Here is a 14,369-nt window from a genome sequence, read left to right on the forward strand (position 1 = left end):
AACAATTTGTTTTCTTATCCTAAGTGAATTGTTTTAATTGTCAAATGTCTTTGCCTAGCCTAACCTTAGTTTCATATGCGACTGTACCCAACGGTGCTTGGCACCGCCTGCCGGCGCAGCTTGTAGGCCGCCCACAGCTGCCTGTGCACGTCGGTGAAGAGCACGGTGCCCGTAAACACGAGTATGGTGCCCAGCCAGTGGGCGAGGGTGAACGGATTGCGGAAGTAGATGATGGAGATGAGGAGCGAGACGAACTTGCGCAGCGTCACCACGAGGGTCACGGTGAGGGAGGCGCACTCCGTGGTCAGCACGTAGACGGAGCTGATGCAGATGTACTGGGTGACCACGTTGCACAGCAGGTAGAAGAGCATCAGCGGAAAGCTGAGCGTCCAGCTCCCTCCCGGCAGGGGCACGGCGACAGCCACCCTCTCGGAGCTAACGGCGATGCTCCAGTGCTGGGCGATGTTGCTGGCCATGATGAGGAACCCGGGCAGGGGCAGCATGTGTGTGTAGAAGAGAGCCTCGTTGGGGTGCTTGCCGCAGCGCTTGTAGATCACCTCCTGGTAGATGCCCATGTAGGCCGTCACCAGCAGGGCGATCGTGAGCAGAGCAATGCCCACGCCCCACCAGAAGAAGTCCGAGAAGGAGGTGTCCACCCTCAGGGTGGGATGCGTGTTGTCCTTGACATCGCCGCTCGACACGAGCGTGCACAGAATAATGCCCGCCGTGATCATCGCCACCGAGCTGTACTGCCTCAGGTTGTAGCGCTTCTTCAGCAATATGATGCCCATGATCATGTTGGCCATCAGCGACCCGCTGCGGAAGATCATGTGCAGCGGCATCGGTATATTGAAGTTGAACGCATAGTTGTTGCACACGTTCGCCCCGAAGAACAGCACCACGAGCATTACGTAGTCCTTGAAGGCGATGTTCTTCTTGACTGTGAAGAACTTCGAGGTGAAGATCAGGCCCTCGAGCGCAATGAAGAGGAACTGCGAGAATGTGATCAGGTTGCCAGCGCCCGGATCGATTTTGATGATGAGCTCCAAGAAGACGACGTTGCTGCAGCAGCCCACGAAGACGAAGATTATGGCCAGCAGGGCCTTCATGTTAAGCGCCATGTTGAAGTCTTTAGTAACTGAGGAAAATAATATTCAGTTAGACACGAAACTCTATAAAAACGTCTTTAAGTTCTAAGGGTTCTGAGTTAATTGTAAAAATGTTGTTGGACTTCATCAATTTCTTACCTTCTCATCAAGAACTCTTAACAAACTAACAAAAATAATGAAGAGAATAGCTAGAGCATTGCAGTCGGGCCTCACCCACTGCAGAATACTCATTCGTTCATTATCCCGCTATCCGATTTGCAACGCTCTCAAAGTACAATACATATGTATGTCTATTGGATGCAATCTAATAGGGAAAGCCAACAACAATTTAGGCTCTAAGTCTTGAGTTTCTAGGTCTGAGACTGTAGAGAATTTTCTCCCGATTCGCCACGCTCCCAGTAGTTTTTAGAGCAACGTAACTGTAACTGTAAGAATTGCCATGATATGCCACGCCCTCAAAGGGGCACAACAATTATTTCTAGGCCAACGATAGAGGAGGTTCCCAGTAGCTCAACTAACCGAACTTGAGGTTCTTAGATCCTAAACTGATCCCATTAAAAATGGGAAATCAAGGTATATGGGATGTTGTGAATGTGTAGAGGTGGATCGGGAAAATGCTTACACTTTATAAATCTAGCTGCAATAGCGGACAGCAAGACGGACACCACGCAAAACCAATATACCCGATTCCTGTTCGTGAATGAGTATAACAACCGAAACGTTATATCTTTCAACATCAGCAAGAGGAGAAGAAGTAACTATCGTGATGTTTGATGGAGCAGATAAAAAATAATTAATATAGACTTTCCAAAGCAATATTTCGCCCAGTTCTTGTCTAACTACAGAGAGATACACATATGTATACATACATATTGATAGATGCCCTATAAACAACGTGTTGAACTATGTACATATATGAAGTGAGTTCAAGTAAACTTTTTTAGCATTGATTTAGGAGGTGTCCATAGATAGATGAGCTATAGATAAGCCATATAAGATAGTTGAGATATGTAGATCTAATACGATGTTTACATACATGTAGTTCCTTGGACTTGGGTAGGCCCATGGAACTCTTTCATACCATACATGATTAACTGAGTATGTATTTGTATTTGGTATATTCCAAAAGCATTTCAATAATCCATATTATAATATATATAAAGATATATGTTTTTCGCTTACTTCTATATATAGGTAATATGCCCTTTTCTATAGTTTTTTAGTGGGTATATGTTGCCATTAGACTTTTGAAAGCTGAGTTTTTGTTTCTTGTCTGCACTTGTGGACTTGTGTTTACGAATGCCATTGTTTAATGTTAGCCGATCCAACTCGGCTGTTTATGTCACAGCGTTTGCTGAAAGCCATTTTTATATTAGATTTCAGCTCGATTCATACGTTTGAAGCTGAGCTTGCCTCGATGAATGGAATTGTTCAATGAGTTTACTTGGAAACTCTATGTTTTACCAATATTATATCAGAATTATGGCTTATAGTAAACCGATTCAACTCTACTTGTCATATGTTATACTCTTAGCCAAAAGCCATCTCACTACAAAATTTCAGTACGATTCATAGGCCACAAGCTGAGTTCACATAGAACAACTCACGAATTCTTGATGTCTGAGCATCAATTTGTGTTTATGTTGCCTACAAATGTCTGTTAGCCTTAACTGCACACACAGTTTCTTGAAAGTTACGTACTCAAAGCTCGGCAATCGTAAGACCAACTGATCTGACTGACTTTTCTCCTCAGCTCAAGAGTTTTTCTCCAGGGGTATGTACTTACGCTATGTGACTGAAAGTGCGAAGACAATCAATGAAAGTTATAAGAATTCAGACTAGCTAAACGGGCACGTACTACCCAAGTAGTATATGGAGATGATACTATATCAATCATTCCGGCACACTGCTTCCATTTTTTTTCTTTATATATATTCTATATGACATATATAATAGATTTTTCGTTATATATACAACATATTAATAACATATATTTAAACATATTTTTTAGTTTTTATAATATCTTGTATTTTTTCATTACTTTGGGTTTGAAACGCAATTGCTCAAGTCGCACAATTCTAGAATGGTAACATCTGTGGTGCTTTTAAGGAAACTGAGCACTAAAAAGGCCTACAGAAGTGTAAGGCCAGAAGTCTAGAGCTGGCAGCTTCCAAATATACAAATATGCCCTCTGAACAGCCGGAAAGGGTATATCGAACACTGGACTTCATTCAAATCATTTTCCGTTGTTTCTCTTATACACTATGTAGACTGGCTCGAGTACACATGTATCTAGGTATATACATACATATGTAAAACAATTTTATATTTAATATATATTTTTTTATAATATTAACAATTTGTGTATTATATATGGGATTGTTTCAATTCGAGCATAGGGTATGTGCTAGTCGAGCGATCGCCGGATTCAGATTCAGCCAAAAACTTAATATTTGTGTTTCAACAGCTGTTAAAAAGACAATAGACATTGGTAATATAGATAGAAAGAGAGAGGAGCTAAACTAGTTGTTCTTTAGATTCTTTTAAGATTCTTCTAAATAACGAAAGCAACATAGAGATAAAATACGACTGAAAGAACAGAGAGGGGGAGAAAGAAATCAGAGAATGTATGATAAAATGGCATAACTTTGCATAACATATCAAATAGTAGTAGTATAAGACGAGAGAAAGACAAATGAACAGTTATATAATCAACACTGATAAGAAACTTCGGGTAGAGTTTCCATAGATAGCCAAAGGAACTTTTTTATTTCTTTATATATTTATTAGAAAATTTTGCTAAAATTTATAATTTATAATTTTTTCAGTAAAAAAAACAGAATTTTTACATAGAGCGGTACGTGTAGGACACATGAGCGCGGGGAGCATATGGGGTACGGTGGTGCGGGGCACGAGTAACGAGGAGGGTGTCGAATGGTCGGCATTGGCTTAACTAACTATCTATATACAACATATAACATATATGTACAATAGATTCTGAAGCGTGGGAACTGAAACTAATATACAATTATCGAAGAGGAGCGCGGCCAACACACGAACGCGAGCGGGACAGCAATATCAATGGCATGCACGAATGGCCTCTAATTGAAGGGGTGGGCGCTACGCTAGAGGGGGGCATGTCTGGATTAGCCCGTCTTCAGCTTGGCCTGCTTGGCCTGGCGCGCCTGGTACGCATCCTTCAGCTGGTTGATCACATTGGCGAAGAGCACGGTGCCCATAAAGACGAGTATGGTGCCCAGCCAGTGGGCGAGGGTGAACGGATTGCGGAAGTAGATGATCGAGATGAGGAGCGAGACGAACTTGCGCAACGTCACCACGAGGGTCACGGTGAGGGAGGCGCACTCCGTGGTCAGCACGTAGACGGAGCTGATGCAGATGTACTGGGTGACCACGTTGCACAGCAGGTAGAAGAGCATCAGCGGAAAGCTGAACGTCCAGCTCACTCCCGGCAGGGCGACAGATACCGTCTCGGAGCTAACGGCGATGCTCCAGTGCTGGGCGATGTTGCTGGCCATGATGAGGAACCCGGGCAGGGGCAGCATGTGTGTGTAGAAGAGCGCCTCGTTGGGGTGCTTGCCGCAGCGCTTGTAGATCACCTCCTGGTAGATGCCCATGTAGGCCGTCACCAGCAGGGCGATCGTGAGCAGAGCAATGCCCACGCCCCACCAGAAGAAGTCCGAGAAGGAGGTGTCCACCCTCAGGGTGGGATGCGTGTTGTCCTTGACATCGCCGCTCGACACGAGCGTGCACAGAATAATGCCCGCCGTGATCATCGCCACCGAGCTGTACTGCCTCAGGTTGTAGCGCTTCTTCAGCAATATGATGCCCATGATCATGTTGGCCATCAGCGACCCGCTGCGGAAGATCATGTGCAGCGGCATCGGTATATTGAAGTTGAACGCATAGTTGTTGCACACGTTCGCCCCGAAGAACAGCACCACGAGCATTACGTAGTCCTTGAAGGCGATGTTCTTCTTGACAGTGAAGAACTTCGAGGTGAAGATCAGGCCCTCGAGCGCAATGAAGAGGAACTGCGAGAATGTGATCAGGTTGCCAGCGCCCGGGTCGATTTTGATGATGAGCTCCAAGAAGACGACGTTGCTGCAGCAGCCCACGAAGACCAGGATCATGGCCAGCAGAGCCTTCATATTAAGCGCCATGACGGATGCTGTAAGAGCGAAAGAGTGAGTGAACAAGTTATAGGGGAGAGGTTAGTGGGTTGATTGCTTGAAGAAGTGTTGTCTAATGATGAGCTGCTTTGTTCTGAATCTTATCAGCAACTACCGGCATTAACTATTGTTTGGCGGCATGTCGCTGATAAGACGCGCTTGATCTAGAGACACACACACGCACGCACGCACACGCACGCACACAACGCACGTACTATGTGGGCGCCGGGGAGGTCAGCTACTCACCGATTGGTTAGATGAAGTCGTTGTTGGATACTTGGCGGCCTATAAATTCTGTTGTGTCATGCCGCGTTTTGTTTTTTGTTTAAATGTAATAGATTAATTAATAGTTAACAAATTGACACACACAGGCACGCGTGCTTAGAACACAAACCTGTAGTTGTGTTATTTTTCGCGCTCTCTCTCTCTCTCTTTCCAGTTTAGTAGCCGTGCCGTTCTCTCGTTCTCGTTTTCGCGCTCGCTCTGTCTTGGTCACTGCATTTGCATGGAATGAATGACCTTCACAATTAATACGTTTGCATGTGTTGCCAATTTGTTGCTCTAGCGTGTCCCGTATTTACTTGCTGTTCCTTCCACGCGTTATTCTGACCGCTGCCACTGTTGATGCTAATCCTAATGTGCTTGTAGATGTTATTTTTGTTTTGGTTGTTGAACAGCTGAAATAAACGCGCAGCTATCGTTGGATCGATAGGTATTTTTAAAATTGTGTTATCGCCCAGTGAGCGAGATGTGGCTAAAAAATACCACGCACAGCATTGCCAGATGCAAGAAAACACATTCGCACGCTTCATATGCAGCAACAGCTGATGAGGTCTTATGGTGCTGCTAAAAAATACCACAGAATGCAGCATTGCCAGCTAGTATTTAGTTTGAATTTCAAATTTAACAGCCAAAAATGTTAATAAAGAAAAAACTTAATCAATGAATTTAAATAAGGAGAAAAATACTAAAAAAATAATGTTTATAATAAGAAAAAAAATTCTTCGTGAGTATTTTATGCATATGCAAATAAAAATACTTTATTCAAACACAAATATAACGGCTAAATAGGCTCAACAAGCTCAAATTAGTTTTCTTTTTTCTTTTTAGCTTTTATGTTTGCTTATTCAATAATCAGAGTAATTAACTAAGAGAGAAATAAACACATTAAAGCTCATATCGGCTAACCATAAATTTTTACAAGTCCGTAGATAACATAATGTCACTGACATCACATAAAAGCAGGCTATTAAATGCAGACAATAACGGTCCCTGATCTTGGCCTTACCTATGTATATATAAATGCATATAATATAATGCTAACCATCGTTTTGGCTATGGAATGGGGAAGAGTTTCAGTCTTAGCTGGGCCACTGCCTTAAGATGTACTCGCATGCAGTACGATTAATCTGCTTGGCCATGTGCCTGCCTTTGCAGCTCTCGCTGGCCACGGACAACAGTTATTATAGTGCTGGGGTTGTCGAGTATGCGGATGAGACTGGCACGAGCAAGGAGAGGGTGATAAAGGCAACGGCTGGGTTCGTGGCGCTGCTCGAGTCGAATGATACCTCGGATCTGGACATTCTCGTCTTTCCCGAACATGTGCTGAACAATGGCGACTATGCGACATTTGTGCCGGATCCGGAAAAGCGGATAACGCCATGCTTTTCGCCCGACTACGAGCTGTTCCTTGTCGAAATCTCCTGCGCGACTCGCGCCCGCAACATCTACGTTGTCATCAATGTGGTGGAGAAGGAGCTCTGCGGCAAGGACTACGGCTCGGATGCGTTGAATCCGTGCCCCGCCTCAGGCGTGCGTCTATTCAATACGAACGTTGTCCTGGATCGACGCGGACGCGTCATCTCGCGCTACAGGAAGACCCATCTGTGGCGACGCGAATACTACGCGATGGCGGTGTTGCGTCAGCCCGACCTATCCACGTTCGAGACGGACTTTGGTGTGACCTTCGGTCATTTCATCTGCTTCGATATGTTGTTCTATGAGCCGGCCATGCGGCTGATATTGGAGCAGAACATCACGGACATTATCTATCCGACATACTGGTTCTCGGAGCTGCCGTTCTTGAGCGCACTGCAGCTGCAGGAGGGCTGGGCATTTGCCAACAATGTGAATCTCCTGGCCGCCGACGGCAGCAATCCCGGCCAGCGGACAACTGGCTCCGGCATCTATGCGGGTCGCTCTGGTCGCCAAATCGCCGCCATCTACCAGCAGCCGACGGTGCAGCTGCTCAAGGCGCGTCTGCCGAAGCGCTCTCTGGGTGGCGTCGCCGATCCGGAAGTGTTGCCCGCATTTCAGCCGCAGTCCACCACAGCTCGGCACACCGGGCTGCTCACCTTCAGGGACCGCAATTTGGACGTCTTTCGCACTGCTCTGCTGCCGGAGGATTTTGTCAATGAGTCGCAGCAGCTCTGCCACGGCAGCTTCTGCTGCAACTTCCAGGTGGAGCGTCGTCCCATCCCAAGCACCGCTGAGTACGCCGCCTATCGCTACCGCCTGGGCGCCTACCTTGACAATGAGTCTACCTTCATACTGGTGGATCGCAGCGAGCAGGCGGTCTGCGCCGTCTTTGCCTGCCTGGACGAGGAGCTCGCCAGCTGCGGACGCATCTTTCCCGGCCACATCGCGGTGGCCAATCGCTACTACTTCGAGCGCATTCGCATCGAGGCTGTGTTTCCGGCTGCTCAGCGTCGCCTGATCATGCCCAGCACCCTGGACGGCTCGATGAGGCCGCTGCCCGTGTCGCAGTTCAACTGGACCGAGTCGCCGTCGGCTCAGCTGCTATCCGATACCCAGGTGCAGCTGGAGCTGCTGCAGCCAAAGAACGATCTGCTCACCTTTGGCATTTGGGCCAACTACTTTAGCCAAGTGCCCACCACGCACAATCTGGACCATCTGCAGCCGATTGTGCTCAATGCTCGCAGCTCGTCTGTTGCCATTGGGTCCACCTCTTGCTTGGGCCTCCTGCTCCTGGCGCTCCTGCTCCTCCAGCTGCGCTGAGCTAGAGCCAAAAGAACCAAAAATATTATTATTATATATTATATCATCATATATATTTCAATAAATGAAATGCTCTGAATGTGGCTCGGCTTTGCCATGGGGCAATAAATCTATTATCTAGCTGAGATTATCAGACAATCGCTATCCAAATAATATTATCTGGCTCTTAATACTTGGTGATTATTATCTCTATCCAGTTGTCATTATGCAACTACTATTATCACACTGGTATCTTTATATTATCCAGCAATCATTATTCTACAGATACTATACGACTGTTACTCTCTGCTTGACTACCAGGTTTGGTGGGCGTTATCTACATATTATCCAGATAGTTCCATAAACAAATCCATTACAGTGGTATTTGACTGGCTCAATATGACATGTATTATCCGAGTCTTGTTGGGCAACTGATAATGTTGTGCTGTTCTTATAAACAACATTTTGGCATTACTATCCGTGTATGGTGGTGTTATTAGACTGTTATCATTCGACTGACGTTATCCGACTGGCATTATCCGTCTGGCGTTACTCTACTGGATTATGCATCCGAATAAATATGTTATCCAGCTATTATCCGACTGGGTTTCTTAAGTTATTTATTACGCTGTATGCAATAAATTTACGGATTATTTTATCCGTTAGGCAGTCCTTTAAAATTCACTCTGGTAAATATTTCACGCTCTGATTGGTTGCTTCCCTGTGGTTATCCAGCTGTTTTTTACAGCTATATATGTTATCCATTTACATGTATGTATCTGGATAACTAAATGATTACTCGATTGATAGTTTCTATGGTTGTATGATTTCGTTAGGTAAATAAGTTAGGAGCCTGGAGACGTGCCTATGAAACTCTACAAAGGCAAACTCTAATTTGATGCAAACTCTATAAATCATACCATAATAAGTTATCCGCATTATTTTCGCTTGGGTTTCGTCTAAACTTTTTGCTAATTCACGTTAGGAGTTTAAATTTTTTTAGGCGAAAGTTTATTTCGTAGCATCAACTGCAGCTAACGGCTTCCAGAATATTCAAAAATTGCGCCAAGTGTCGCGACGTTTCAGCCTGGAATTGAGCAGAGAGTGGGGGCGCCGCGGACGGCCAGGGGCGGGGTGTGCGTGGAGTTTCAGGGGGCGTCGGCGAGAGGAGCCGAGACGCAACGCTACGGCACGAAGCTTTTTGTTGCGTGTGGAGAGTCGGTTCCAGCGCGTGCGCCTTGGCGTCGCTGCCAGCGTCGCTGCTGATGGCAAAGCCGCGTGTTTGCATTTCCAACAGGTAGCCAGAGCGTCGGCGTCGGCGTTGGCGTTGGCGTTGGCGTCGCTGCCGTGCAACAGTCGCCGCTATTTATAATGAGGCTGTTGCACAAGGCCAGTGGGTGGCCGAGGCAGGCGAGGCTGGCGCGGGAGGAGGCGAGCGACGGGTGGGCTGGGGCTGAAGGTGAGCCGTGGATGCTGGCCGCATGCCGCATGCCACATGCCACATGCCACATGCTGCGCACCGCCTGTCAGTGGAGCTTTAGCCTGCTGCCTGCTGGACTCACGCTGTGCCAGTCGCCCAGCTTCCCTCCCCTCCATAGGCCCTCCTCCTCCCTTTTCCCCACTTGTCAGCCCTCGCCTTTGCGCGCTTTAACTTCATTTGTTTGCACTGCCACGCCTCTGAATCGTTGAAAATTGGCAATTGGACAGGTGGGCGAGCCGAGTCAAGGCTTACCACCCCACCGCCCATACATCACAGCCAGGCAGCCCCCCAAGACACCAGCCCCGTGGCGCCCTCAAGTGCTTCAGCATTAAGCTCTTCAAACTTTCCTCACTTTTTATTGATATAGCCATTGTGAATTATCTTCCATTCCATTGAGCTCTCTCCAATTAGTCTTCGCATCATTCAAATGAGCTCGGACTAATCTCGAATATGAGTGGAGAGCTCTTCTAATAAAAATCAAACAATGTTTGTCTTGAGGGGTATTCCTTGCTTGAATGCTGATGGGGTTAGATACGGTAATTCTGCTTACTCTCTGAGTAAAGCGAGTTGTGCTATGGTTCTTATAGTCTAATAATCGAGTATTATTATCAAATATTATTTGTCAAACTATCCATTTTGGATATCCAATATTCACAATCATTATCCCATGTGCAATATCTAATATCCAATAACCCGCAACTAATATCCTAGAAAGACATCACGAGATCAATACATTCATGATTTGGGACCAAGAGTCTGTCGGCATGGAGACAGATATGGATAGATAGATCGGTGATAGATAGATATGTAGATTAGTAGAGAGAGAGAGAGAGAGAAGAAGAGGGAGTGGGAGAGGGAGAGGGAGAGAGAGGGAATGGTGGACATGGAAGGGGACAGACACCAACGAGCGTCTAGCAGGCTCTCTTTTGCCTGAGCTCCCATTTTCAATATGCCTAGGGTATGACAACACTAGAGCTATTTGATGTAGATAGATCTAGATATACGTCGAGAGCTTTACCATAATCTATATGATGACAATCAGTGAGGATATCTTGAAAAGAAAGCGGCATAGTTTGTTGGACAGTAATAAACGAAAGAGTTGATCAAACAAGAATATACGATACACAGCCTACAGATAGACAGACTTGCAGACGGAGAGATGTATATATATATATGTACCACATTCCTTGAATGTTTCAGAGCGATATATAAATATTTGTATATATACACTATATGCTTGCAGTCATCATTTGATATGCGTGACAAATTATGTAAGATTATAAACCATATTATAATCTTATAATAACCATAAAACAAACTCTAATAAAAGTAATAGAAAGTACCTTTGTAGAGCTTATTACATGCTAGGTATTGTTTATGCCCTTTGCCCAATGAAATTGGGCTAATGGGCTACAGAAGAAGTAGTTTATATATAGTTATAGTATTATAAATACAATATTTAGATTTAATGTGTGTGCGTACATCCATACCTTCGTCTGTCTATACGTTCATGTTTTTGCTCGTAGTTTCGCACGTCTGTTCTTTTGGCAATCCATTCTGTTTGTTCATTTATTCATCCTTCGCCTCGCCCTTCGATTCTTCTGTCCGTCCATCTGTTCCTTTCGTTCATTCGCATATTCATTCTTCTGTTTCTGCCTGTTTTTCCATCTGCCTTTCCGTTTATTCTTCCGTCTGTTTTTCCATTTGTCCATGCGTTAGTCCGCCTCTAAAACTTAAATTTTTTTGAATCAGTTTCTCCCATTTTAAACTATCGATAACTTTTACCAATCTCAATTCGATATATTGATATCAATTCAATTTGTTCCGCAAAAACTTCTAGGTTCCATATCTCTCAGTGCCCGTATTACCAACTTTATTCACTTCTAGTAACTCGATGGAGCAGAGAAATATGTACGTTAATAGTCCAGCGAATCTAGCTCAAAATCAAGTCCAACCGTCTCTGCAAAAACTTGAATTTTAATGAGAGAAAATGTTTAAATGAAATTCAGTTTCTGTTGGCGGCTATTTTTGATGGTATTCAAATAGGAGACTTGACTCAGTCATAAGTTTTAATTCGGCTATATTTAGGGTGACCACATAAAATAAACTATAGATAAGTGATGCATTTCTATAGATAATATCTAGCTGTTGGCTTAGTTTTAAGCAGCTTCTTTTATACTAGCTTATTGCTTTAGCTTGGGCCCCTATTTGGTAGCTCTTGCTCTCGTAATTAACAGCTCACAGTTGGGAACTTCATCTAATATGATTGCCATTGTGTACTCGCTGTGTCTAATTAAATTGTCATCAAGGTAATTGTCCACACTCGTCGCAGCTAAAGTGGCGAGCACACCACCCGCCCTTTCCGCACGCCAGCCCATCCAAAGTTTGGCCTGCTCTGGGGAGCATTTCGAAGCATTTCGAGGCGGCATTTGTTGTGCGTTTTACTTGAAGCCGAAGTTTTGCCAACATTTTTGCGGGCCAAGTTCATTTTTAGCCATTGGCCAACAGAGATCACAGCGTCGCGTGGCAGGGGTGGCAGCTAGCTAAGTCCTGGCCTGGCCTGGACTGGCCTGGGCTGCCTAGAGAGAAGCAGCGCATAAAAAGTCAATTAGTGTGGCCCCAAAAATGGGCTCTGAGGAGCCCCAAATACACCTCCCCGTTGCCTCATCGCTTAGCTCAACCTTCCGGTCGGCTTTGCCTCGCCTCAACCCAACCCTGCCCTACCCTCCCCTACCCTACCCGACCTTCCCCTACGTCAGCATCTGTAGCCAGCTGGCGGGCAAACAAACTTCATGGGCAGAGCTCGGCCACGCCTACAACTGACTGCCTGACGACGCCATCACATTTCATTCATTGTGAACCTGGATGCCATCTCCCGTTTTGCCCAGTCCTCATTCCCCCCTGCCTCCCATACTCTCCCGCCCCCTACTTAGCTACGCCCTGTTAACATTGGCACTGCCAGCACATTTTCATTTTTCACACAACGAAAACAAAAACGAAAAACATTTTTCACAAAAATCAAAAACTTTTCTGTTCTGTTTTTTATGATGCCTCCGTTTTCTGTTGTTGTTGTTGTTGTTGTTGTGTTCGGATCGTTTTGTTTGCTCGTCGTCGGGGCTCGGTTTTGCGGCCACGCCTTCCAGCTTCAATGGTGTCTCAGCTTCTGCCTTTAGTATACCCTGTTAAATATAGGCTATGGTCTCTATACTTGACCACTTTTTTCCACTTCTTATCCGAGATTCGGATAACGATAGCTATTGCGATAGATCAAGAGATACGGATAGGGATAATAATGTAGACCCACAAGGATAAGAATAAAGAACTAAGGAGACTTAGAAGGATAGAGATTTAGGTGAGGAGGTATTGGGCTATGGCTAGGGCTATGAATAAAGGCAAAGATCAACGATTAAGCATGGGGAATAGGATAAAAGATAATAGTAAGGGCAGGTATAGCAATACGGATATCGATATCGATATCCCTATGGATAGGGATAATAGTAAGGGCAGGTATAGCAATACGGATATCGATATCGATATCCCTATGGATATGGATTTAAATAAGCATAAATGTCGAAGTGGATATGATCTGGATAGAAATATAAATACGGCTAACTCAACCAAATTCACCTGTGGTCTTCATGTGGTATATTTGAGTGCCTCGTGCTGTTCGCCTACAGTTGGACTCTTTTTTTATACCCTGAACCCATTGAAAATGGGAAATCAGGGTATAATGGTTTTGTTAAAATGTATGTAACAGGCAGAAGGAGGCGTGGCAGACCCCACAAAGTATATATATTCTTGATCAGGCCGACGAGCTGAGTCGATTTAGCCCTGTCCGTCTGTCTGTCCGTCCGTCCGTCCGTCCGTCCGTCCGTCCGTCCGTCCGTCTGTCCGTATGTTTGAACGCGTGGATTTCAGAAGATACAAGAGCTAGAGACTTCAACTTTTTTTTAAAATGTCCGTATATATCACGCGGATATCGAGTTTATCACTAAAAAACGATAACTCATTCCGATACTTTTTTATCGATAAAAAACCTTATCGAAGATCACTTAAAAAATTATATCTCCTACATCTTTCAAGCTAGAGTCTCCAAATTTAAAATGTATATTAAGACGCATGTCATACAATTTCGGTTTTTGTTAAAATTTACTCCCCACCCCTAAATCCACCCCCTCACCCTCATCTTTGTAAAAGTCGTATATCAAATACTAGAAACTTGTGCTTCGGTATACACATACATTTAAACAATATGAATACGTTCGTACGTCTAGAAATTAAATTATTCAACAAATAAGTTCTCCTAATATTGCCAACACTGCAGCGCAACCCAAGCGCAATCGCCTGTATATGTGAGTGTGTGTGTGTGCATGTATTTGTTTGCATGAGTGCGTGTGTGGGTGCTAATTATTATTGAAATATCAGTTGCTTGTAGGGTTCAGGGGATCTCGTAGTCGAGCAGTCTCGACTAGAGCTTTCTTACTTGTTTTTTCATGGAGCGGCACCTGGCGCTTGAAAATTTCGCTCGGCTTCTGTTACATTTTGATTTATTTGCTGAAATTTATTGTAAAGTTGCCCCCGAGTTGGCAAAGT

General features: G+C 44.8%; 3 protein-coding genes across 6 annotated transcripts in view; 1 reads left to right on the forward strand and 2 right to left on the reverse strand.

Moving 5' to 3' along the window:
* The window catches only part of LOC108658056 (endoplasmic reticulum GDP-fucose transporter), a 178,213-nt gene extending 177,075 nt beyond the window's left edge, over positions 1–1,138 (reverse strand). Inside the window, exon 1 of one of the 2 annotated variants that reach the window (XM_089265121.1) lies at positions 150–1,138. In XM_089265121.1, coding sequence (XP_089121247.1) covers positions 150–1,121 — 972 coding nt within the window. In that variant the 5' untranslated portion in view covers positions 1,122–1,138. Of the gene's footprint in view, positions 1–5 lie in introns of those variants that run through there. The other variant, XM_018110713.3, reaches the window with a different exon arrangement.
* A 2,809-nt stretch (positions 1,139–3,947) lies between these two features.
* Efr (ER GDP-fucose transporter) lies at positions 3,948–6,055 on the reverse strand. Of its 3 annotated transcripts, XM_089265123.1 has the most exons (3): positions 5,694–6,055; positions 5,546–5,593; positions 3,948–5,298 (listed from the first exon to the last, which is right to left on the reverse strand). In XM_089265123.1, the coding sequence occupies exon 3, from the start codon at positions 5,288–5,290 to the stop codon at positions 4,256–4,258; it is 1,035 nt and encodes a 344-aa protein (XP_089121249.1). In that variant the 5' UTR covers positions 5,291–5,298; positions 5,546–5,593; positions 5,694–6,055; the 3' UTR covers positions 3,948–4,255. The 3 variants fall into 3 exon arrangements, with proteins under 3 accessions (XP_089121249.1, XP_089121248.1, XP_030244943.1); XM_089265122.1 differs by lacking the exon at positions 5,546–5,593; XM_030389083.2 differs by lacking the exon at positions 5,694–6,055 and having other exon boundaries at positions 5,546–5,651.
* Positions 6,056–6,640: 585 nt separating this feature from the next.
* Btnd (Biotinidase) lies at positions 6,641–8,430 on the forward strand. Its single transcript, XM_030389079.2, has one exon. The coding sequence runs from the start codon at positions 6,683–6,685 to the stop codon at positions 8,315–8,317; it is 1,635 nt and encodes a 544-aa protein (XP_030244939.1). The 5' UTR covers positions 6,641–6,682; the 3' UTR covers positions 8,318–8,430.
* Positions 8,431–14,369: the final 5,939 nt, after the last annotated feature.

This window comes from Drosophila navojoa, chromosome X (assembly GCF_054131105.1).
Source record: "Drosophila navojoa isolate 15081-1374.11 chromosome X, UAZ_NAV_1.0, whole genome shotgun sequence".
Taxonomy (NCBI): Eukaryota; Metazoa; Arthropoda; class Insecta; order Diptera; family Drosophilidae; genus Drosophila; species Drosophila navojoa.

What these genes read in the sequence shown, in the direction of transcription:
- Efr (XM_089265122.1), bottom strand. Translation starts at nt 5,290, where the DNA reads ATGGCGCTTAATATGAAGGCTCTGCTGGCCATGATCCTGGTCTTCGTG.
- Btnd (XM_030389079.2), top strand. Translation starts at nt 6,683, where the DNA reads ATGTACTCGCATGCAGTACGATTAATCTGCTTGGCCATGTGCCTGCCT.